Source organism: Nanorana parkeri, unplaced genomic scaffold, assembly GCF_000935625.1.
Source record: "Nanorana parkeri isolate BGI_ZX_2015 unplaced genomic scaffold, ASM93562v1 scaffold35, whole genome shotgun sequence".
Taxonomy (NCBI): domain Eukaryota; kingdom Metazoa; phylum Chordata; class Amphibia; order Anura; family Dicroglossidae; genus Nanorana; species Nanorana parkeri.
In genome coordinates, this window is record NW_017306303.1 from 1,085,875 (window position 1) to 1,112,424 (window position 26,550).

Here is a 26,550-nt window from a genome sequence, read left to right on the forward strand (position 1 = left end):
CGGCTGCAGAACACAGTGCGGCTCGAGGGACAAGGTAAGTAAATGCTATGTGGCTTTCCCGAGTGTAGCTCGGGGTTACCGCTTATGGTATGGAAAAGTAACCCCGAGCTGCACTCGGGAATACCGCCAGGGAGGTTAAGGGCCTGGTATGACTTTTAGGGGGAACCCTACACTTTAAAAAAAACTAAAAACTGGTCCCTCCTAACATTCCTACCAGACCTAAAGGAAAGGTGGAAAGAAGCGCTGCAACCCTGGGATTTGCTGGAACGGTATAGGTACGACCTTTAAAGGAATTATAAAAATGAAAACTCACTGTTTTGGAAGAGGGGATGAAATCTTACAGTTGATTAGAACGCTCAGGAGTAACTCTGACCAGTCCTTGTGGGTATAGGGCACGGGTTTCAGACGGACGAGCTGGAGTCTTCACGGTAGAGCTCTGAAAGCAGTGTGTCGGCTTAGAGTGCTGGGCAGTATCTGTGGCTGGTTGGTGTGGGTGTGGAGAACGGACTACATGATTCTGGGTCAATCTGTTGTAGTTCGTCTGTGGTTGATGTGGCTGGAGGGTCAGTTAGGCAGGGTGAACTATGATGTTTGCCGTGGGGCTCGCCGTCAGGTGCAATGAGAGCGCAGCTGGCCAGGCTGCCACTCGTCGGCTGAACGGGAGCAGGAGTGCCGCTGTGTAGCGGTATCTTTTGAATGAGCGATCGTGCTGCTAGATTGTCTTGGCAGTGGGCTCAATGCTGACGGACACTGCGGTCCGTAGGATGGAGGATTGGCTACGCGTTTCGAGGTACAAGACCTCTTTATCAAGCCCGAAGTGGTTTGCTCTAAAGGGTCTGGTATTGTTTGGTAGGGGGAACTGCACACTTTAAGAGTAAAAAAAAAATTCATTTTTTTTTCTTTAGAAATATCAGTTTTGCTGCAGCAGGTTCTATACATCCTACAGATCCGCCACTTCACAGGCAGGTTAAGGGGACCCCCCAGGCATGATATTTGAAGGAATTTGTCATTTTTATTCTTTCCCTTCTTACCCTTTATCCTCCCTGGCTGTCTGATTATCTGAGGCGCTCGCAAGGGAAGGAACCCAGAAGACGGATGCCGGCTTTTGCCCGGAGGACACAGCGGGGCTCGTAGGGTTAAGGAAAGTGACGCACAGTGTAATCCCAAGTGTGGCTCGGGGTTACCGCTTTTGGTACTGAAAATTAACCCCGAGCCACACTCAGGATTACCGCCAGGAAGGTTAAGTGATGTTAAAATTTTAAAATCACTGCTCCTTTAAAAACTTTTTTTTTTCATTGATTCCTGTCTGCTAGTGCAGTACTCGAAACCCCATACACCTTTTATGGACAATAATTGCATATAAGCCCTCTTAAAGAGGACATTCGTTTCCGAAAGTTTGACACCCATTTACTTGCATTAGGTTCGAGTTCGTATTCAAACTTTTCGGACGTTCGAGTGTTCGAATACAAACCGAACACGGGTGTGTTCAGCCCATCACTACCTGTGACATGGCAAGAAGTGAGCAGAATTCTCCACAAAAGTGACAAAAAAAGTAAAAAGCTGTCTGACATTCCAATACTTACCCACTTCATCTAATATAAAAGAAATACGCTTTGACTGGAATTCTGCTTTAACTGGTTCCTGGAGAATTCTTTCAATTGTCCAAACACTGTACTTTTTGTCTTTTAGAAACCTTCCAATAGTAAACCCGAGAGCAGCATGGACCTCAGGGGTGCCTCCATTGACTGGGCCCAGGAAATGTCCAGCAAAAAGAATGTAATTCATGTAAGTTACCATAAGCTGAAGTGATCGCATTTATAAAGTGAAAGAGTGGATATTACATGGCCAATATTTAAAAAAAAGTTACATGGAGTTGGGAATAAATTTTCCCTAATCCAGAAATAGAAATAAATCACCAGTTTGCCCATGTGGCTCCTGTGTAAGGAGATAAGGTTAAAATGTCAGTCTCCTGCTGGTCACAAACTAGTAGATTTTACTGTTTTATAGTTGAAAGCCCAAATTGTTTAAGAAGAATAAACACATAACTCTACTGACAAGTATTAAATTCATATTTACAATAAAAAGAGAACTATGGCCCAACCTTTTTAGTCCATAGTTCTCTTTAGGGTCACAGGAAGACATTTACTATGTCCTCCTGTGGCCCAAAACTCAGTATGTAGCGCGCTATTGCCCGCTATATGTTGACAGCGCAGAGCCGCGCCGGGGCTGGGAAAGATCCCGACAATATTGTGGGGATTCACCACACCATCTGATTGACAGCTGGCTCTGTCCAGTCTAGCTAGTCAGCGCTGGAGGAACAAAGAGGGAGGGAGGAATCCCTGCAGGGAGTGGTCAATGACTGTGACTATGCAGGAAGATGACTGGGGAGTGAGCGATCATCAGCTCTCAAACTATAGAGCCGACGTGTGACAGCTTTAGAGTCACACGTTGGCTCTAAATATGGGGATGAGTGTATTTTACTCTCCCCATAGTTCTCCTTTAACTAAAATCCAGGATTAGCTAGCTGCGCAGATAAGCCATGATAAAGGGGGATTTGTGCATGACTCCTAAAATGCATTTACTGGTAACTTTTAGTAGGCCCCTTTATTGAAAAAAAAAAAAAAAAAATATCTGGACCAATCCCTATAGCTTGGCACTCTCATCCATTCGATCCATACAGGTTGACTCTCCTAGGAACCACACTGGGGCTCCATGGGGGTAATAGAGAGCTGCCACACTATAACAACCATTTGATACAGTCAGAACTACCACCAAGCTTTTCACTCCAGTGCTCCACCACTCCAAATATGAAATATCTCTAGTCCTGGCAGTTTGATAGCTAATTGTTACTAATGTGATACTTATTCGTATGGAACCTTTTTACCAACTTTGCTACAAGAAGGAAGAATGAATAGCAATGTAAAGAGTTAAATTTTCTCGATTTTTAAAAATACAAAAAATATTTTAGGAATTAATATATCTATATAAAATCTGTAGTGGAGATTTTTTTCCTCACCTTTAACCAGTTATACATCCAACACTAAAAGGAAAGATGTCAATATATCAAAAAGTAGGGCTGCATGACAGTTGTTAGGGTGCATATAGTAATGGAATCTGTGAGGCTTATATCCTGATTGCCCTGCTTAATAGAGTACTCTATTGTCTCTTGAGTGTTCCGGTGGTCACATACTACGGGAATTGCTTTATCATCCTCTGCAAAAAACTGGCTTTGACCCAACTTTATGCATATGTGATGTGTGCCCTCTGCAGCTCCGCATGGTAACAGGCAACGAGTTCCTGCTGCAGTCTGACAAGGAGTCTGTTGTACAGGAGTGGTACGATGCCCTGCAGAGAATCATTGAGAGATTGGTAAGTTACACTATGAGCACAAATGTCTTATGGTTTATTTCAGCTTCTTTGCACATACTTTTAATTCATTGCATTGCCAAGGTATCTGTTCAAACCAGATAATCACATCTGTGTGTTTATAATATTGACTAAGTATAGACACAAGCAACTAAGAGACTGGAGCAAATGTTCTATAGGGCTGCTGCCTATAGTGACCAGTTTTGTTTAACCTGTGACAGATTAATTTCATTTTTTAAGAGAACTGTGTTGTTTTCAATGCTGCATGCAATATCAATCATAACTCATAGAAATAACAAATTTAGAAGTGAAAAGTTTACCTTAATTTAAATTGCAATGTAAATTTACATTTTCCTTCATAAGTGTAAACACATGTAAAAAGAATATATACATTTACTGTATTATATTATTTTAGACATAATTTAACCCTTTCGCTGCCAAGCCCTCCGGAACATTTTTCAAATCAGCTGGCCAAGCCATTTTTGAATTTTCTGCAATTTTTTCCTATTGATTTGATTTTCAACTGCTGCGTTGCTAGCGTTTGTAAAAGACCCCCCAAACCATATATTTTCTGAAAGCGCAGGCCCGGTAGAATAAAAAGATGGAGTATTTATAGTTAGTTATTATACAATCATATGTAACTTATTATTTGATTCAATGTTTAGAGAGCCTGTCAGGAACTGTACACACAGTTTAAATTTTTACTAGGGGTCTGACTTCTATCCAAAGCTCTGTCGTATTGCCTTTTCCCTTTCCAGTGATAAAACCTAAAGCTGAACTCTGGGAAAAACAAACCCCCACACTTCAAGGGTTAAATGCTCATTTATGTCTAGGGTACCTGTAAAAGGACTTTTACTTACCTGATCCCTGCTCCTGCAGGCTCCCGCCAGGCTACGAGACTGGCACCTGTAGCCTCTTCCCCTGTGCTCCAGCAGTTGGAGGCCTGCTGACTAGTGATGAGCCGAACACCCCCGTGTTCGGTTCTAACTCGAACTTTCGAACATACTGACATCATCAAGTACAATGCAGGTTCCATTTCCCTGCATTATACATGAGGATGTAGAAGGCTAGTCCATAAGACAGACAGAGCATAGGGTAGATGAGGGGGGATCAGGTAAGTTCATTTAACCCTTGACTGGGGACAGTCTTTAAGTGACCATTAACAACACTTTTACAGGGCGGAGGAAAATAAGTAGAGCTTAAAGCAGAGCTCCAGGCAAAAATGTTCTTAACCCTTGCAGTCGAGCTACCCTCATATTGCAAGGGTTTAAGAGCTCATTCTTGTCTAGGTGTTTAAAAAAACGTAGAGCCAATTGGCTGTTATTCTGGTACCTGAAGCTTGTCTCTGTTATGTGTTTAGATAAAGCACTGAGTTCTCGAGGAATGCTGAATTAAGTTGTACTTGCTTAGGAGGACATTATATCAGAATATAGCATTATATATCATAATAGAAGGAAACTTATATATAATGATAGAACTTCCTGTATATCACAGATAGAAGCACGCATATAGAAAAAACTAGCATAAACTAGACTTGCACTACAGCACCATCTAGTGCTCAAAAGACATAACAGTACATTAGCATTACAGTAATACAATCAGTGCTTATTAGCATACGTTGGAGTATTACCAACAGTCTCCTCCTCCACTGCAGCGATGCTATGTCCCTTGGGATCCTCATGTCCTATACACTGTTTGTAGACCTTGACAACTCAAGGATTTTGACAGCCCTGCAGCGAAGGGGGAGAGAGGCTCCAGGGACTGGTTTAAGAACAAGTTTTTTTGTAGCCCCACAGCAAGGGTTAAGAACATCTTTGCCCAGAGTTCTGCTTTAAGTCAGAAGTTAGTGAAGTCATAGCCCTCATGATAAAATTAAATGAAAACAGAGAGGAACATGGAAGAGGGTTTTCTAGATAATAAAGGTAATAGGATGAACCTTGTGGTACCTTAGGAAGGACTTGTACTTGTAACCATTTAGGTGGCTGACAGGATCACTTTATAGACTCCAGTTAGGTTTTAAATAAGCTGAAAATAATACCTATCTGCTTATTGGTACACATTTGCCTACACTTATTTGCCACTTTCCGGATCACATTCACTTTTACATAATTTACTGGCCGATTTGTCACAGTTGAATAAAAAAAGTCAAAATTTGCTGTGGGTTCCAGGTGAATCAATCTTCATGAATCTGTTTATAAATAGACCAGTCAGACTAATATTCTGACATACAGCAACTTTTAAATAATTTTACTGACCCTGACACTGTACTATAGACATGAACTTTGAAAGGATAATGCTAGAGGTACAACGAAACAGAATTTTCAAACTGAAACCAAAACCGAAAATAAAAACATTTGTCAGTCCTAAACCGAATAAAAAAATGTTTCTAACCTTTTCAAATTTGTTAATATTTTTTTTTTTAACTTTACTGTCAGGGGAAATATCCAGGGTCTAAACATGACATTGCATATAACTAGGTTTCTTAGCATAAAGAACATATGCAATCAAAACCTAGAATTACTTGTATACCTACTGTAGATAATAATTACATTCCATAGTATTTTTTTATTATTATTAATAATCTTGACACCCTATTTAATACTTTCTACACCTTTTTTTAGATACTTTTATCAGGGCAAGTTTTTAGGATCTCCTAATCCATGTACAAGTGAAGCATGAAACATATTAAAATAATAATTTTACAGCATTTGTACTATTTAAAAATCCTGCTAGTAGTCATGCTGAGATGAGGGCTGAGAAATGATGATTTAACCAATCCAAATTCTCTACATGTAGGAACGAGAAAATCCATTGGAGGAAATCATTTTGAGGAGAGCAGGCAGTATGGAGGTCCTGGATGGAAGTGGCGGAGAAGAGGAGAGCCTCCCAAAGAATAAAGATAGCCGGATATTCTCATGTATGTTGGCTGTAGTCAAGGATGATTTTTCATATATTTATGCAACTATCATTATCACTTTGTTATACATGTACTGTAAATGCTTACAGATTGATGTTGTTATACACCACCCATGTACAGTTTAGTTGGGCAGTAAATGGTAACCACTACAGTCTATACCTCACCACAGGGAAAATGTAATAAAAGGAAGTTTTAGATTGGTATTGGTACTCGATTGGTTGTTGTGGGTGATTCTTTTTGTTTTAGTTCTTGTAAATCTGCACCAGTATCAGTGGCAAAAGTGTTTGGTGTGCAGCTATTCAATTTTATTACCTATCTATTGGATTATACATGAGGTTGGACTGTAGCATATTTAGAAACTGGGGGCATGTCTTGAATAATCATAAACCTGTGAATATTGTATTTATTTTAAATCCTGAATTGGGTAGCACTGCAACTGTGTTGACATTTTTTGTTGAATCCATTAAGGGGCACAGCAATGTGCAAAGCGCATGAATAGTGCAGCAATGTCTCTTTGCCTGCTGCTGTCAACAATCCTGTGTATGTGTTCCCTGTGAACACATACAGAGAAGAGCTACACTGACAGACTCCACTCCCCATGCAAATTTGGCATTCCTATGAAAAAGCTACAGTACAGCACTGTAGCCAGCCCTCTCTCTCCTCTGTGTGCTGTGAAGTGCCTCCAACAAGTAAACAGTGCAGCGATGCACCTCTGCCTCCGTGGTCACCTACAAAGGGAATGACAGCGCTTGCACTGCTTCACTTCCCTCCATGTGCTAATGAAATATGCATTACCTGCTAAGCAGTGTGGTTGAACAGTAGTGGGGGGGAAGAGGCACTGTCGACCATGCGAGCCCAGCAACCAGCAAATGGGTATCCCACATTTTCATTCAAAAATATCCCTGTTGTAAACCCTTTTATTTAACAGCAAGATAATTGGCTCCATTTTGGCCAGGACACACTATTTTCAGAATTCAGTTTCTACAGCATACCAGCCAACCATCGAATGGTGCTACTTAAAGTGCCATTTAATAGGCATTTAGAGGTGTGGTCTTCCATGCCAAAGTTTACAGAGGCAGGGCTCCGTAGCTAACATAACACCCTGCTGTTATAGATCCACATTTTCTGAATTACTGAAAAATCTTAGTTACAGTTTTGACAGTATTGGCAGCGATGAGAAACAGAATGATACTAGCAAACCAGTAGTTAAAATATATGTCAATGGCATAATATGAAAAAACATCTGCAGTACTTTGCTGCAATACATGCATATTCCCTATGTTTTATACCTGTAAAAACCCTGCAGGTACATAGAAATATCCATAGATTTGCTAGAAATGCACTCGGCTCCTAAGTCCTGTTGTCGGCTGATAACACACAGCATGTTTCTTGACAGAGAAGTGCCAGCCCTGCACTGTTTTCTTTTGCTAAACTACTCAGATCCACCACATCCTATTATGCACAATAAAGTGACTAATCATTCTGAAGTCCAAACTAGGAGGGTAATTAAACTCCTTGAGATAACAAAGGAATTGTGCACAGGACTCCTTTGAATTGCTGACAACTGGTATATTTTAGCAGTTACCCAACAGATATATCAAAATATTTTTAATGATTTATTTAATAGGCTGAAAGGTAGCAAATAAAAGAAGTTCATTGTTAGGATGTACATACAAAAAAGTATTGATTTTTATAAATCCAATAGCAAACCAAATCTCTTTTCCACTCTGCATATTCATATTAAATTGGATAGTTTATAATCATTTGGATTTATGTTTCTTTATAATGCTTGGAAGTTAGATTAAAACAGAAATAATTAAAATGAAAAGATTTAGAATGTACAGAGTGTGTTGCAAGGATGTATCTAATATTAAATCTTGATACTGTATATATTAAAAAATCCCTGCTTTTAGCTTTAATTATTACTATTTTACTAATTTATTGCAGACTGTGGGTATAAAGGGACTCTAACAATGACATTAAAACATAAATACACCAGAAAAGGGATTTCCCCCCCCCCAAAAGGTCTTAAAGTAGAACCAATCCTTTTTTATTTGCATATTTCTACTGCTAGTAAACGGTGGAGATATGCAAAAACATAATAAAAAATTAAAAAGGTTACCAAAAAGGTTATTACTTACCTGTGTCTCCGCCGCTCGCTCCCGTCCGAAGATCTGAAGAATCATGGGGCTGGCGCATGCGCAGTAGAGATCTCCAGCCGGGAGACGAGATGAGACACAGGGTCAATACACGCAGCCCGGCAGCATGCAGGCCCACAGACACCGAGAGGCACAGAAGACACAGCAGTCAGCGCTGGATCAGAGACCGGCACCAGCGCTGGAGGGACTTCTGAAGCCACTGGAAAGAAGAAGATGATTGGATCAAGAGGTATCATTTAAGGTAAGTCCTCGAAGCAGCATTGAGGAGGGTGGAGAATTCGACTTTAATATCACTTTAAAGACTTAGACTGGAGAAGTGCAATCTTCTTCACATTTTACTAATCGTTAGAAATTTTAAGATTTGTTATAATTTTGCCACTGAATAATATATTACACACAACAAATTATTTTGCATATTTACGTAATGTACAATCCTTTTAGTGTTACTTATTACAAATCATTTTCCGCTCATGTGTAGAGTTCTGGAATGCTTCAGGAAGCCGGTTTGAGACCTCATAAATAATCTCAGGTTTTATTAGGGAATCTAATTTTGCTGGCTAGAGCAGCAGTTTTGCATGGGGGCATAATAATTGCTTTAATATAGGTTTGATCATGTTATTTTATATTTAAATGTTTTATTTATAGTATGTATGTTCTTTTTTCCCCTGTATATAGTATCCTGGGTGAGCAACAATGTTGGAGGTGTTGATAAAAAGAAGGTGAAGCATAGGTTGAAAAAGATGTTGATGAAAAGACCTCCACTTCAGACCTTGCAAGAAAAAGGCCTAATTAAAGGTCAGTTACTATGGGGGCCATCTTACATATAATTAAAGTGACACTAAACTCAGGAGTTAAATCTTAAAAATGCATTGAAATACCTTAACTATTAACAAAAATGTATCTTATTTGTGTATCACTTGGCTGTAGATCCTCAAATCATCTCTGAATTCATGCCGACACTTTCCTTCCTTCTGGAGTGTGGTTACTTTTGTTCCCCATTGTCTCTGTGTGTGTTGTAAAGTTGCCACCACTCCAAGCTCGCTCCCGTGATAGACTACAATCTCATGTTTAGTTTAATAATTTGTATTGAGATACATTTTTGTTAATAGTTAAAGAACTTTAAAGATTTAACTCCTGAGTTTAGTGTCCCTTTAACAAAACAGATAATTGACTAGTTGAAAGTAGGGATGTTCAGATACCCAGTACCGTACTCGGTACAAGTACAGATACTTTTCGAGCTCCAAGACTAGACTAGAGAAACATTCAAAAGTTAGGAGGCATCTGTAATTTTTAAGGATCATATGGGGCTCCTGGGATTTGTTCATCCCTGTTTTAATGCATGATTTTTGTTTTATAAATATATATTAGGGATGCATTGATACCATTTTTTCAAGTACTGATACTTGCTAAAGTACTCACAGATACGAGTACTGACACATTTTTGTTTATTGTCATGTGACAGTTTTCCTAAAACAATACAGACTAATGATTTCAGGACAATGGTGGAGAGCCAGAGCTAGGTCCCAGCTGCAACCTCTGCAACCCTGGTAGGTCTTGTAAAAATGCCAAGTATCGGCACTGGTATCTGAACTGGCATCTGAACATCCCTAGTTGAAAGACTTCAACAAATGTTATTGTTGCCACAAACCTCCTGACATTGGTAAGGGATGTGACAGTTTGAGGCATCACATGGCTGGCCAACTGTCCTTGTAGGTGTTCACATCACATTGTCTCTGTATGAGTGAGCATCTATCATTTTCTTTCACCATACATGCACTGTCAGATACCAACAGTCCAGCAGTGTAAGCAAGAATTATCTAATCCCTCAACACCCTACAAGTGCATCCTTATTTGTGAAGCGACAGGCAGGTGGCTGCTTTGCTAGTATGAGCATCAAATGTATCCAACCGGGGCAGATCCAGTGCATTGGGGGAAATGTACTAAAACTAGAGCAGACAGAATCTGGAACAGTTTCCAATCAGTTTCTATATTTAGGTGGTTCAGTTACGCTTTGAAAATGAAGGAAGCTGGTTGCCATGCGCATCTGCTCCAGTTTTTGCTGCTCTATATTCCCCTTATGTATCTAGAGTCTAGATACATAAGGGGAATATAGAGCAGCAAAAACTGGAGCAGATGCGCATGGCAACCAGCTTCCTTCATTTTCAAAGCGTAACTGAACCACCTAAATATAGAAACTGATTGGAAAATGTTTTAAATGTTAGTCAGTTAGCAGTAACTAGTATCTAGAGTCTAGATACATAAGGGGAATATAGAGCAGCAAAAACTGGAGCAGATGCGCATGGCAACCAGCTTCCTTCATTTTCAAAGCGTAACTAGATTCTAGACATAGTTGACCTGAAAACACCATTGATTTTATGTAGAAAAAGTCCATGACCAGCAAATCAAAGTCTCAGCTATTCTTTTTTTTTTCTCTTGCAACACTTACACAATTTAAGTAGCTGGGAAATCAAATAAAGCATTAAATGTTTGGTCTAAATTGTATTTATCACGCAATATCACTGTATATGAATGTGCAAGCTAATTCACTTTAATGCTGGTAATATGACATAGCACAAGGCATGTATGTCACAAGATGCTATTTCCAAGACATATTTAACAAATACAGCAGTTGAAGACACTAGAATCTTTTGGAAACTATCATGTGCCTATTTTAGCATGGAAAGCATTATCATTTATAATGTATAACTACCATTGTGCAAAAGTGAAGCACAAAACCGGGGGCTACATGCAGCTCATTTGCACTTACTGTGCAGGCCCTCACACAGTGGTCTGTTTTAGTGCTTACTCAAACCAGTAAATGAAAAAAAATATTTTGAGTGACTTCTAAAAATTATTGGTATGGTTTATTTCTTTCACAACATCTTACTACTGGCTGTACTGGCTGCCTTTTTTTCTTTTATAATAGACTTTACTAAGATAAATATCAAATGTGGCACCAGTCATTTTTAACAGGGCTGTAGGAAGTACAAATGTGGAGAAATAGCAGTGGGCATTTGCAGTAGGCAATCTATGTAATATGTCTCCAGTCTCCTGCAGCATATCTCCAGTTTACAAAAACTCCTATAGCATGTTTACAGTCTCTGACCATTTCCCGTTGCACATCTTCAATCCCTGACAATATCTATTGAATGCAATACTGCAGAAAGTTATGTGTGCCCTTTGGTAATGTCAGGGGCAACACTTGAGCCCCCCGCTATCAACTAAATTGACTATTATTATTATACAGGATTTATATAGCGCCAGTTTGCACAGTGCTTTACAACATAAGTAAGACATTACAATTACAATACAATTCAAGACAAGATGGGAAGGAGGGCCCTGTCCGTGAGGGCTTACAATCTAAAGGGTGGGGGAAATTACTGCTGCTCTATATAAAAGTTTCTAACATAGCATAGAAGTCCCACTACGTATACAAAATATAAGAATGTTAACTAAATGCAGTATACATTAAGCAACAATCGATTGGCCTCCTGTTTATTTAAATGCTATAAAGCAAAAGATGTTTGAAAGAGATACTCATTTTTAAGCAGCTGCAGAGTGGTCACAATCACATCAAAGGAGCCCATGGGATGTGTATGTGGGATGGGGGTGGGTGGGTAAGGGGTTCTTAATGCCACAACATCTGTTATTTTTCCTTATGATGCATCTGACTCAGAGTTTGGTGGTGACGCTAATGTAATGCTTTAAATGACACAGAAACCAGTTCAGTGTGACACAGAAGATATATTAGGAAGAAGGGTGGTATTTAACAAGATGATCTGGTCCAATATAATACCAGACTGACATCATTATCCAGACCCAGGGCTACTTCTAAATTGGGCTTTGAAAGATTTATGTACACTCCCTAGCCTAAAAACTAAAGTTATCTTTTCTTAAAGAATAATAAAGGCCGACATATGCAAAGAAAATTAATTTACAGAGGTTTCACCAATGGCCACGTTAATGACATGGAGGTATCACATACCCATTTTAACTTACAATAAGGGCAAGGAGTGGTTGCGTCTGTATACCAAAAACCTTGGCATGTCCTCTCGTGGCCTTTATTGTTTTGCCTGTGGGAAAAAAAGAAGTGCCTAGGCCATATAAAATATATGGAAAGGATGCACCAAGGCTGTCCAGACCTTGGAACAAAATATCATTGAGCAGGCACAAAAATAAAGATATACTATGTTTGCAAAGAACACCCTTCTCAATCAGAAATTGGACTACAACGTTCCTAGGAAAAGGTATTTCACCCTACATTTGATTGAACAACACTATGTGTAACACTAATAGTCAAAGACTACATTATGCACTACGGTAGCTTAGTAGTAAATACAAGCTTGTTTGAGGGCACTCTGTGGCATCTGGTAAAAGTGTGCAAACTCTATAAGCTTCACCTCACATTTGTTAATGGGGAGAACTGCTGTAGCACCATGGTCTACAGAAGCAATAAGGTTTGTTTTATCATACACTGTTAGGTAATGATCTGTAAAACGTCTTGAATTTGGCCCAATAAAGAGAAGGAAAGCTCCCCCAGTGTGTGTGATCACTAATGCTGGAAATATTAACAAGAATGGATTAGCAAAATTAAACAGTAATTAAGAAAGAAAGGTATCAGAGAGGATTTGCATAAATTCGTTTTTAATAATCTGTTCTGTGTTCTGCATCTAGATTTGGTTTATTTCTATTTTTTGTGTCTTTTAGTGTGAAATGTTTCTTAACAATGTTTTGATCCTTTTTCTTTTGTTCTATAGATCAAGTCTTTGGCTGTCGCCTAGATGCTCTTTGCCTTCGAGAGCACAGCACTGTCCCAAAGTTTGTGCGGCTGTGTATAGAAGCTGTAAATGAAAGAGGTACAAGATACTTTAGTTACTTGCTTGATTAAAGTCTGAATGAGTAACGTCAACTCCCACCACCACTAGGTTCTATATGATCCCAATTTTTCAAATGATACAGCTGGTAATTAATATTTCAATATGCCATACAATTGGTTAAATGGGTTGGAAAAGCTTCTTCTTGGCATAATAAAAGTTTTACGTTTCACCACAAGGGCCAATCATTCTAGGCATGTGGGACAATATAAATATACACAAACAAAAAAAATGTTTTAACTAAGATGTCATTGTATGTCTGAAGTAGCTGGAGAATATGAGCTGGAAACTAAGCATAGAGAAGGAAATGATGTCTCTTGATTCTGACTGGATGTCAGCAGATTATAAGTCAAAGCAGCAATTGTATTAGCACACCTAACATCTTTTAGATATGCAAACATATCATTTTATAAAACTAAGCTTCTGTAGTTTGCAGTTACTGCTAACTGACTATATTTTTCAGCTCAACACTATACAAGCGCACAGTTATTCGTTCAGCCCTTGGGGCTCGATTCCCCCATCCACACTAAACAGTGTGGATAAAGGGAACCCCCGGGCTATTGTATTCTAACAGCGGCAGGTGTGCCACTGTCATCATACCCGTACAGTAACTGATGCAAATTTGTTGCTATAAAAAAAGACTTGGCCAAGTCAGCCAAAATTCGAGCAGTGTATAGCCAGCTTAAGACCCATTTTATTGCAAGCTGTGTGATAATAACATTCACCGGACAATTGCTGGTCATAAAAGGGCAGATATTTGTTCTGATAATGAAATTCCAGATATTTAACTGTTTTTTAATAATCAGCATAATAGTATAACAGAATAATACTGACATAGTCCAACATTTGGACATCTCCGGCAACCCGTTGGTCACATAACTTTTGTACAGTATAAGGCTTGTTTGTACGTATGTATTGTTTTACTGAATTTACAAATGATATGATGAAACTAAGTGGGTACTGAAAACCATCAGGCTGTACTCAACCTTATAAAATATACATTGACATTTTGTATTAACTTTCTTAAACAGCAAAAATACTTTCCAGGCCAAAGGGTTGCCCATCCCGACTGGTACATATTCATAGTGATAATATTGTTTACCCATATGATGTAACCAGCAAGTGTTAATTAACTGTTCTAAAGCTCTTTCTGTTCTTCATGCATCCTAGGGCTGGATGTAGATGGCCTTTACAGAGTGAGTGGAAACTTGTCCGTCATACAGAAACTGAGGTTTATAGTAGACAGAGGTAAGGAGATCCATCTGGTACACCATTACAGTGAAATTGATTGGTAACATGATACTGTTGGAATGAATAAAAAAATATAGATGTCAAGATCTATCACTTTCATTGTGTATACATATTTAATATAATTGTTAAGAAGCAACCAATATATGAGCCAGCCTTCAATGCAGCTCAAATGCATTTATCTGGAGCTTGTGAATGATCAGTAGGCTGCCCTATTATTTTTCAGAGAGGGCAGTAACCACGGATGGACGGTACCTTTTTCCGGAGCAGCTCTCCCAAGGTAGCCCCTTGTGTTTTGGCTACAATGCTGTGTATGTCATAGCAGATGTGCCCATTAATAACTGTGCTTCCAGAGCTGCCATTATCGTCCACGTCTGCCAATATGTCCAAGGCTGAAATGTCTGAATCGGCCATGTTTCCATGTTGATGTGTGTGTTTGCAGTGATATTTATGCACTTTTCATTGGCTCTGACTAACCGCTTTTGTTCAGTTTGTACTAGTCTTCGTATCAGTTAGGTAATCTAGAAAGGAAAAGAGAATAATCGGTGATCAACTTACTTGATGTAGGGGACCTCAACTGGGTTGTTAGATATGGACAGGTGATAGTCAGAGTCTATGGGAATGCTACAAGAGATGGTCAGTGAGTCCAGACATATAACAGGAGATGGTTGGAGACACGATTTACTTCTATGGAGACATAATACTTGAGATAGCTAGAAACCACTTCCATGACAGCCCCTTTATAAATCAATACTTTCACATTTGTGATCTATACAGCGCCCTTTAAAACTCAATGTTTTTTTATATTACTCTGATTAAGAACCAGTATACCAGAATAAAAAAGAGAAAAGGGATGAACAGCAAAGTTAAAAAAAATAATAATATTTTTCCTTCACTGGCTTAATTAAACTCTTACTTAAGGAAAACACAGACTACAGTTTATAGGGTCCCTAATGGCCAAACAGTAAGTGCTAAAGAGTCGTAGGTTGCATACCACGGAATAAGAGAGAGCTAGTCAGTGAGTTAAAATGATGCTGTCACTATTTTAAAAATCCATGTGCTTAAAAATGGCTGAATGAAAAAGTTTCTCACAGCTACCAATCAAATTAAAAAGACACTCCAGATGCCTTGGAATTTTTAATGTAATTTTTTATACATGGAGCTGGGATAGAGAAGGTTAAATAACATAGACTTCAGGAATTAGATGTATGCTGTCCTTCTACTGACCCCTTCACGGCTATGTGTATTTATTCTACAAGGTTTTACACAAATTTCATAGTTCGGAAAATTGAGTTAATGATTAGATGTTCACATAGCTGTTTTGGTTATGGATAGCATTAGTAGTTTACTGAATGTTTTCACCTGTTTCTTTGAATGAGTCTTTAATTATAATTAGCTTAGATACAGGGAAGTATTTGCCATGGGTGGAGAGGAGGATCTTGCCTCCAGAGTTTTGGTTTACAGTAGCAATTTACTGGAGGCTTTTGAATTATCTTTTTTCAGAGACTAGATGGTCCTTGTAATGTTTTTCCAGTCCCCAATAGAGTCCTGGTAGTACAGGTACACATTGAAAACCTTCTCTGTGTTTCTTCATATGTATGCCTTTCTAAATGAGTCAGGTATGTTATAGAAGCACACACAAGCTGTAAAGATTAAAAGGTTTGTGTTTAACTTTTATTGGGCTTTAAAAACATAGGACTTCAAACGAGTTACATAAATTCTAGTTATTAAAAGAACCTTTGAATTGTAGCATGTTTGTGTTCTTTATGTTAAGTTGTGTCTATATATTTGCATGCTTTATTTGTTATTCTTATTGTGTTTGAATGACTTTTCTATTCTGCTTTTAATTGTGTTAATATGAATTCCTTTGTTTATCTTAGAACAACCCAATATAGGTTACAATATTCTTCTCTGACTTTATATTGTTAATCGTTGTTATTTTTTTTAAAACTATATGTCATAGAATTTTATAAATAGGCTACATTATTAGAAAATTAAGAAATGTACCTTCTGCGCTAATATAAATAAATATAGAATAACCCTATAAAGCAGTTCCCACCCTAGTGGATACCTCCCCTATTCCGACCTTATAATAATTGCATAAATTATGATGCAACAGTTACAAAAATAAAGGAGAAAAAGCTTAACTCCTAAAATAATGTAAAAGAAAATAAAACAACTGCCAGTATACTGTATAACAATCAAAATAAATGACTGGTGTGGTTACATATTCCTCCAGTAAGAAACATGCACTTGTGCTACCAACAGCAAATGTGCAAAGTACAACATTAAAATACATTAACAAGAAATGATTCAACATATGCAGGCAAAATAAACAAATTTTAGTTCTTAATTTGATATACAATGCCCATGTGTATCCACTCAAAGGGTCCTATTTATCTTTATACACTGTGAATCCACACCACACCATAGTCTACAGAAACATAAGTCAGTCTTCCTTACATACACCCTAATATTTGTAAGTAATACAGCTGACCTGTGCACCATTTGTAACTGCCAGACAGTGGAAGGTAATGCCTGAATAATATAGAACACATATGAATGTGACAGGTGCTCACTATTGTGTTTATTTATAACCCCTTCCGACCAGTGTATAGTTGGGTGGATGCTGTACAATTGAACACGACACTTGATGGCATTGAGAAACTAAGGTGGTTATTCACAAAGCGGCAGAAAGCAGCCGTGTGAATAACCAACCCGAAGTGAAGTGAGCCGAACGCTGTTCGGCTATTCACTTCAGGCTTGTATGGCTGATTTCAGCCGTACACCGACTGAAATCAGTCGTACATCGGCTTGCTTTCAGTCCCCTCTTCTGTCCCTGCCAGTCATGTGTACAGGTTTTCTGTTCCTGAATAGAGAGCGAATATTCAGGTCCTTCCTGGTGTTATGTCTATCCTCTGTTTTTGGCCTTTTTATTGAAGAAAAGGTAATATTAAAGAAATTGAGGTAAATATAAAGAAAGTGCTGGAAAAAAGGGCTTTTTTTTTTTTTTAACAAAAGAACACATTGAGGCTGATTTACTAAAGGAGTTGAGAATCGGCACTCATTTTATCAGCTACAGTTTATTAAGTGAAGATTCTCAACTCCTTTAGTAACTCAGCATTGTCATATCCACGGACATTGAAATTTGCTTCATGTTTGTTTCATTTGTTTTATGTTGAAACGACTCCATCTGAATTGATTTAAATGGCAAACTGCAGGTCAATGCACACAAAACACTGCGACACAGTGGGGTTGGGGCAAATAGGTTTTTCACTTTGCAAGTGAATGAGGTGAGCCTCTGCTGACTTCCATCAGCCAATCGTGTGCAAGCAAAAATTTCGGTAATTTTTACGATGTGAATTTTCACCACATTTACTAAATCTTTCCTTAATCACTTTCATTTTGCTTTAAGGTGCCCATACACTGCACGATTTTCGTACGAGAATAGCAGTAAATCCCGCGATCGTACGAGAATCGTACAGTGTATGGAAGGCGTGCGACCGTTTCTAATGTGCGGTCGCACAACTTTTGTATATCGAGCATGTTGGAAAACCAGCCTGGAATCGTACGATTTTCGGCTGGATTTTAACACGATCGAGAGATCACTGCCGAACGGTCCGGTGTGCGCACGCGCACACTGCCCGTTCAGCATTGCAGTCATCGGAAGCCCGCCCCTCAGGGGGGCGGGCTTGCAATGTTTGCAGGTACAATCTGCCTGTCAAAATGGGCAGATCGTAAGTTTTTTAAATTACTTTACAACCCTCGCAAGACAAAAGTCTTGCGAGGGTTGTAATGTGTATGGGCACCTTTGGATAGATGTACTGTATAAGTTCTATACTAAGTTGTAGCAACTGGAACATCACCATTACTTGTTACTATTATTTAGAATAAAACAGGAACAACATTTAGGGATGGAAACACACACACAAACTCACAACACACACACACACACACACACACACACACACACTAGGCAAATAGGAGATGATCATAATGTGTTTTATTTTTTGGTGAATGCAGAAGAGAAGTTGGATCTTAATGACAGTGAGTGGGAGGATATTCACGTCATCACAGGTGCTCTAAAAATGTTCTTCCGTGAACTTCCAGAGCCTCTTATCCCTTTTAGCATGTTCGAAGAATTTGTATCAGCAGTTCGTAAGTAGATCTTATTATATAAAAACTTTGTACATTATACCTGTAATATATGAAATAATATGATGTCATCTTTTCTTCTATGTGCTGCAACAACTTGCAATGGTATCTCCTGCAAGTACTCTTACAACCCAAATTCCATAAAATTTGGGACGCTGTGTAAAATCTACATAAAAACAGAATGCAACGATTTGCAAATCTCATAAACCCAAATTTTATTCACAATAGAAAATATAAAACATAAAAAAATGTTTAAACTGAGATAATGTACCATTTAAAGAAAAATGTAATTCTGAAATTGATGGCAGCAATACGTCTCAAAAAAATTGGGACAGGGCCATGTTTCCACGGTGTAGCATCCCCTCTTTTAATTACACACTATAAACATCTGGGAACTGAGGAGACCAGTTGCTGGAGTTTTTGTAGAGGAATGTTGGCCCATTCTTGCCTGATATAGGATTCTTACTGCTTAACAGTCCTGGGTCTTCTTTGTCATATTTCTCATTTCAAAATGCGCCAAATTGTTTTAATTGGTGAATGGTCTGGACTGCAGGCAGGCCAGTTAAGCACCCCAATTCTGCTACTATGAAGCCATGCTGTTGTCATAGATGCAGTATGCGGTTTAGCATTGTCCTGCTGAAATATGCAAGGCCTTCCCTGAAAAAGAAGTAATCTGGATGGGAACATATGTTGCTCTAAAACCTGGATATATCTTTCAGCACTGATGGTGCCTTTCCAAATGTGCAAGTTGCCAATTCCATACGCACTAATGCACCCCCATGCAGACTTTTAATCTGAGTGCTGAAAACAAGCCTGAAGGTCCCTCTACTCTTTAGTTCTGAGGATGCAGTGCCCATGATTGCCAAAAAGAATGTAAAATGTCCATTTGTCTGACCACAGAACAGTTTTCCCCTTTGGAACAGACCATTTTAAATGAGCTTTGTCCCAGAGAAGACAGCAGCGCTTCTGGATCATTTTCAGATATTGCTTCTTCTTTTCTGCATTATAGAGCTTTAACTGGCATATTTGGATGTCACGGCGAACTGTGTTCACATACAGTGATTTTAAGAAGTATCCCTGAGCCCATGCAGTGATGTCCATCACAGAATCATGCCTGTATTTAATGCAGTGCCGTCTGAAGGCCCAAAGATAACGGGCATCCAATATTGCGGCCTTGCCCTTTGCGCACAGAGATTTCTCCAAATTCTTGGAAACCTTTGATGCTATTACATATTGTAGATGATTATATTTTTAAAGTCTTTGCAATTTTACGTTAAGGAACATTATTCTGAAATTGTTTGACAATCTTTAGATGCAGCTTTTTACAGATTGGTGAACCGCTGCCCATCTTTACTTCTGAGACACTCTGACTCTCTAAGATGCTCTTTTTATATCCGATCACGTTACTGGCCTTTTGCCAATATACTAAATTCGTTCTTCCAGCTCTTCCTTGTTAGTACCACTTACTTTGCCAGCTTTTTGTTGCCCTATCCCAACTTTTTTGAGACGTGTTGCTGCCATCAATTTCAAAATTACCCTTTTTTTTCTTAAAATGGTCCATTTTCTCAGTTTTAAACATTTTTTATGTTTTCTTTCGTGAATAAAATATGGGTTTATGATATTTGCAAATCATTGCATTCTGTTTTTATGTAGATTTTAAACAGCGTCCCACCTTTGGTATTGGGGTTGTAGAAGGAACTGTGTTCATGTGAAGTGTTGAAATGGATGATCTACTGACCCACAGGGTTCCTGCTCATGGGATTTTTCCAAATTATACTTTCTGCAGTACTTTTAAAAGAGAAAAAATTAAGATGAAAAAAATATATTGAAGTTTACCACATGTGGTGTTTGCACTCATTTTCTTCTATTTTCATCTGGTGATTGTGCCAATAACACACTTCCTGTCCCAGGCTGACAACACTTACTCACTGTACTGTATCTGTGGACGAGCAGTTTTATCACCCTAGGCTGCTCACTCCTGATCAGGGCTACAGAACACCTCCCCTCTCATCTCCATAAATTAGGAGGGAAGTGTGTAGTTCACAGAGGAACAATGGGCAGAACTGAAAACACTGATTAAAATTTGAGTCCAGAGCAGAGCACAGGAAGTCAGGAGCTTACTTGATTTCTGGCAGATCAACTCGGTATTTTTCTGTATTTGCTGAGTACTGAGTTTTTAAAGCAACAAAACTATATTGCGGGGATGTACTGAATATACCCTTTATTTATTTTGCCTTCACATACACTTCAATTTGAAAAAAAGTATAAAGACAAAACAAACAGAGGAAAAGAGGGGGGCTTTATAGGTACCTAATGATAGTACTAACAAAATCAAAATTATACATATTCATTGCATAATATTAAAAAACATACCTATGAAAATAAAATATCTTTTCATGTGCATAACAGAGAAAAGATGGTAAAAGGAACACCTCCTTTGAACCAAATGATAAAGGTCAATCCAAATAAGCTAGCAGCCAAATATTCAGGAGTATCATAGGCCCAGATAGTTTACATTCTCAATGCATTTCTGGAAGCTTCCTCAAGAGGGAGGTGTTCTGGTCAGCACATCAGCGGTGTAAAAGTATATACATGTCACTGTGGTGGAGACTGCAGGAGGGAATACAGGTGAAATTCGAATAATTAGAATATCGTGCAAAAGTTCATTTATTTCACTAATGCAACTTAAAAGGTGAAACTAATATATGAGATAGACTCATTACATGCAAAGCAAGATCGTTCAAGCCGTGATTTGTCATAATTGTGATGATTATGGCTTACAGCTCATGAAAACCCCAAATCCACAATCTCAGAAAATTAGAATATTACATGCAATCAATAAAACAAGGATTGTACATAGAACAATATCGGACCTCTGAAAAGTATAAGCATGCATATGTACTCAGTACTTGGTTTGGGCCCCTTTTGTCAATAACAGGTGAGGAGTGTGCTGCCACAGCAGCCTGTTTATTTTTGGTGCCCTTGGTATATTCCTCTGTGCCCCATCCTGTTTGGTGCTGGTTAGTACAATCCCTAGCTAGATACTCCCTGTTCGGTATAGTATAAGGCAATTCAGCACTTGATTCCAAGTTGAAGTACTTTATTCTCCATAGACCGCAATATACAATTAACACGATCTGCTAGCGTGTTTCAGTCTTAATCCTAGCTATGATTAAGGCTCCACGTGATTGAAACATGTTAGCAGATTGTGCCCCTTGTATACCTATGTTTGTGGAGAATAAAGTATTGAAACTTCCAGGCTTATTCACAAAAGAGTTTGGAGAAGGCAGGATAAGTGAGCAATCTAGGCCAAAATAGCTGATTTTGAAAAGTTCTCCAATTCAGATCACTTTCCAAATCAGCTATGTTGTCCTAGATTGTTCACTTCTCCTGCCTTCTCCAAATTCTTCACACTTTTGTGAATAACCCTGTTTGTATTGAGTGCTGGATTAATTGCCTTATACTGGATTTGGAGATGAATGGTTATTCTTCCATGCTCCAGTGCAGCAGGAATCCTAGGTGTCCTCATTCAGATGCAGTAAATTACAGGTTAACAGCGTCCGCATGTGTCAGCAGCAGTCCGCATGTCATTGTACATGCTACCTGTCATTTCAATGGATACAGCACCCGCATCTGAATGAGGACACCTAGGAATCCTACCTCAAGAGTCCATAGGTTCTTGCCACAGGAATCCCAGAATGCGGCGTTTGTCCCAATGTGTGTGGCTGACCGTATCACCATATGAAAGTAAAGGAAAAACACGTAAAAAAAGAAAACGAATGTGGCCTCCACTTCTAAGGACTGTTGAGCTGCCCTATATCACATTTTTCTTCTTGGGTTTAGATACGTTTTAAGATGCTGTACAAAATGCAGAAGACAATGTTGATAGTGTGCCTTGAATTGGACATTGAAATGCCAACAGATGATTTCATAAGAACAAAAATAGCTGCTGAATTCTACAAACTACCTATTAAATCTTCCTTTGTTCTGAACAGAAATTCCTGATTTGCCTGAGAGGATACAGACTATGAAAGAACTTGTTGGGAACCTTCCTGGATCAAACTATGCCACCCTAAAATACATCATCTGCCACCTGAGCAGGTATGATATCTATGGGGAATCGGGGCCGGATTAACTCTCCCTGCCGCCCCAAGGCCAGGTTCCACAATACGTCCCCCCCCCCCTCTGCCAATCCCCCCTCCCCATCAATTGAGAATGGCAACCAGATCCTTACACTGGTGCCCGCAAATTCCCCACAAGGTCACCGCTGCCGCCCCTGTGCGCTCTACCGGGCCTCGGTGGCCTTTGTGGGAAATCCGGGCCTGTGGGGAATGCAGGGAAATATGAATTGCTTGTAAGCTGTGCCTATTACCCCTTTGAAAACCAGCACCATGAACATAATGAAATGTGAAGGACTGTGATGTGTTGAAGTTGTGCATTTTGGTGCCATTTGCAAACCAAGCACAGAGTAGGAAGAAGCCGCATTGTACAACTCAGGAGCTGATAGGAAGACAACATATGAAACAGGTGTGTGTGTATACTGGGCATCTTGGCAGGAACACCTGCCAGCATTTGTAAGGAAGACTTCTGGCCCTAGCCAGAGCATAGTGGAAGATTGTGTAGTCAACCTTCTAACAGAAAACAAAACTGCTTAGGCCCAAAATGTCCACTAAGAACTGTGACTAAGTAACTCTTACCCATTCTGTGCCTTATTAAGAATATCTGTTACGCTCTGTTCCTTCAACTTCTGTAAAGAAAGTGTTAATGTATATGATTATGTGTTGTACATAATTACATGTTTCGGTGTGGGCTTCTGCCTCAGGAAGTGTCTACTACTTTGTTACAAACATCTTCTTTTAATTAGATTCTCGCTAGAACACAGCTCTAAGTTGAAATAATAAATCTGTTGGCAGGCGTCCTTGGCATTGAATGTCTGTAGCGACCAACCTGTTTCTGGATCCTATACATGAGATACACTGTGATGAAATTAGGGATAATTTGAGGGGTTGTAGTCTATACACTGGTATTAGTTGAATCCGGGGGAAACCCACACAAGCACCGGGAGAACATGCAAACTCCTTGCAGATAGTGTCCTGACCGGGATTCAAACTGGAGACCCCGAGTGCTGCATAGCAGAGGTGCTAATCACTAAGCCACACAGCTGTATGTGAGTAAGTCATGGGGAAAGGTTTGTAATGAAAAAAACCTTTGTTAAATATAATCATAAATAAGCCCTGTTGATGACATGGTGTACAGTGGATGACCTCTCTTTTACTAATGTGGCTGCAGCAAATGTTTAAACAGATTCTGAACTCCTGTAAACTGGTCCTGGGAGCATGTCCAATGTAAAGCTGAGCGCCAAACAGCCTCCAGGGCACAAGCAGCATTGACTCCAACAATTCTCATACTACATTCTACCTGTAGGTGGCATCAGAGAACAGCATTACTGTTATACTCAGAAATCATTTTTTTTTCCTTCACCCTTTCTAAGGACTTTGCACAGTTTAAAATATTATATTATATTAAATTATATGTTTATGCATTTTAGTAAAAAATGTCAGTATTGATTGTCATTCTTTTACATTTTCTGCTACTACTTGTAATTACTGAAAAATGTGCTCTGATTTCTAGTAGTTATAATATATATTTATGTGCGTTCCATCTCCCTCTTCCTCTCAAATCCCTATTGTTCTATGCCTTTTTACATGAGTTATTATAATTAAAAAGTGGTAAATGACTGATTTGCCATTCATTATATTATGGCCGATGTTATATTCAGGGGTCAAAATTTCAAGTCCTGAGCTACTAGCCAGGCCTTAAGAGTTACCCGCCACCAGTTGCCCAACCTAACACCTGCCCTGCCCCAGCCTTAACTCCGCCCCTAAATACACCCTCTAAAATAATTTCCTGCCCCAACATATAAAATAATACACTCACCCCCCCTGTTCCCTGCTCCCCACATATAAAATATTACACTGGAGTGATTGCTCCAGCGAGGAGGGGAGGCGGATGGAGGATCAGGAGAGGCAGATCCTGGTAGTGGGAGATTCCATCATCAGGCGAACCGACAGGGTAATCTGTCATCGGGACCGTGAGCGTCAAACAGTGTGCTGCTTACAGGGGGCGCGTGTTCGGCACATTGCTGAACGAATTGACAGGTTAGTAGATGGGGTTGGGCACAACCCAGTTGTCATGGTGCACATCGGCACCAATGACAAAATAGGAGGTAAATGGAGTGTTCTAAAAAAGGAGTTCAGAGACTTAGGTGCCAGGCTGAAGGAAAGGACCTCCACGGTGGTATTCTCTGAGATACTGCCAGTGCCAAGAGCCACTCTGGACAGACAGCGCGAGTTGAGGGAACTTAACAAGTGGCTCCGGAACTGGTGTTGGAATGAGGGCTTTGGTTTCCTGGAGAACTGGGCCGACTTCTCAGTCGGTTACCGGCTCTGCAGCCGAGACGGGCTGCACCTTAATGGGGAAGGTGCAGCATTTCTGGGGGGTAAAATGGTTAAAAGACTGGAGGAGCTTTTAAACTAGATAATGGGGGGGGGTAAAATAAAAACCAAAAAATTAAATATTAAACAACCACTAGTGAGAGATAACTCAGAAGGAAAAAAAACAGGATTAGATAGTGGGCTCACTCCAGTCAACAGAGTCAACATAGTCAAAGTAGTAAATCAAGCCAAGATAGAGAGTATACTAAATGTAGTCAATAAGTAAATCTAATTGCCCAAGGTGATGCAAGTAGGAATGGGCCAACCGTAACAGGTAGGGATGCACCGATACCGATACAAGCATCGGTATCGGCCGCGATACCGAGTATTTGCATGGGTACTCGTACTCGTGCAAATGCTCCGATGTCCAAAACGAGTACCTGCGTCCGCCATCTATCACCGCCGCACACAGCACACAGGACCGCGTCTGCATTCATGCAAGATGGCCACGAACTCCTTCTCCACGGGCGAACGGCCGAAACCAGACTCCGCCTTCAATTCCTCTGTCCTCACTCGTGATTGGGGGGGAAAAAATGTTGTTGATGTTCACCAACGCTAGAAGTCTAGTAAATAAAATAACAGACCTTCAAGTTAGGTTACTCGAGGAGGACTACGATATAGTAGGAATAGCAGAAACATGGTTAGACGGCACACATGATTGGGCTACTAACATAGAAAGGTACAACCCGTTCAGGAGGGACAGGCTGGCAAGAAGGGGGGGGGGTATGTATATATGCTTAAAATAACCTCATTATGCACATCCGTGACAATATCGCGTCAGCTGGTGGGGATGATGTGGAATCGTTATGGATAGAACTAGATAGAACGAACTCTAACCGTAAACTTATTGTGGGTGTCTGTTATAAACCTCCAAATATAGGGGAGGAGGCCCACCTACAATCCCAAATAGAAATAGGGTAATGTTGTGGTAATGGGAGACTTCAATTACCCAAGCATCAACTGGGCTAATGGAACTTCCAAATCGGCGAAGGCAGCCCGTTTTCTTAATATCAGACAAAAAGTTTTCTTTAGCTCTTGGCGCTAATGGCTGCCAGCTGAACAATTCACTTGCTGTTGCACACTCAAAGTTTTCAACAGTTTATCACAGTTTTTTTACACAGACTTGAGGGGCTGCTCATCCAAGGCTCTGGGGCTTCCACCACGAACATAGAAAACAAAAGGGAACAGAGCGCCACCTCCATGTGTAAAATCGTTTATTAAAATAAATATAACAAAGGATAAAAGTACTCACACACAAACGTTTTCATCAGGCTTTAACAAAAAACGAGAGGCCACACTGTCTGTTAACCCAATATGGTATCCCCCCGACTCAACTA

General features: G+C 39.6%; 1 protein-coding gene across 1 annotated transcript in view; it reads left to right on the forward strand.

The window, feature by feature from the left end:
- ARHGAP9 (Rho GTPase activating protein 9) overlaps positions 1–26,550 on the forward strand; it is a 109,045-nt gene that overhangs the window by 72,928 nt on the left and 9,567 nt on the right. Inside the window, exons 10-18 of the mRNA XM_018569536.1 lie at positions 1,690–1,785; positions 3,271–3,369; positions 6,163–6,283; positions 9,118–9,237; positions 13,200–13,298; positions 14,487–14,564; positions 14,791–14,844; positions 18,588–18,722; positions 22,715–22,820. Of these exons, the coding sequence (XP_018425038.1) occupies positions 1,690–1,785; positions 3,271–3,369; positions 6,163–6,283; positions 9,118–9,237; positions 13,200–13,298; positions 14,487–14,564; positions 14,791–14,844; positions 18,588–18,722; positions 22,715–22,820 (908 nt within the window). The remainder of the gene's footprint in view (positions 1–1,689; positions 1,786–3,270; positions 3,370–6,162; positions 6,284–9,117; positions 9,238–13,199; positions 13,299–14,486; positions 14,565–14,790; positions 14,845–18,587; positions 18,723–22,714; positions 22,821–26,550) is intronic.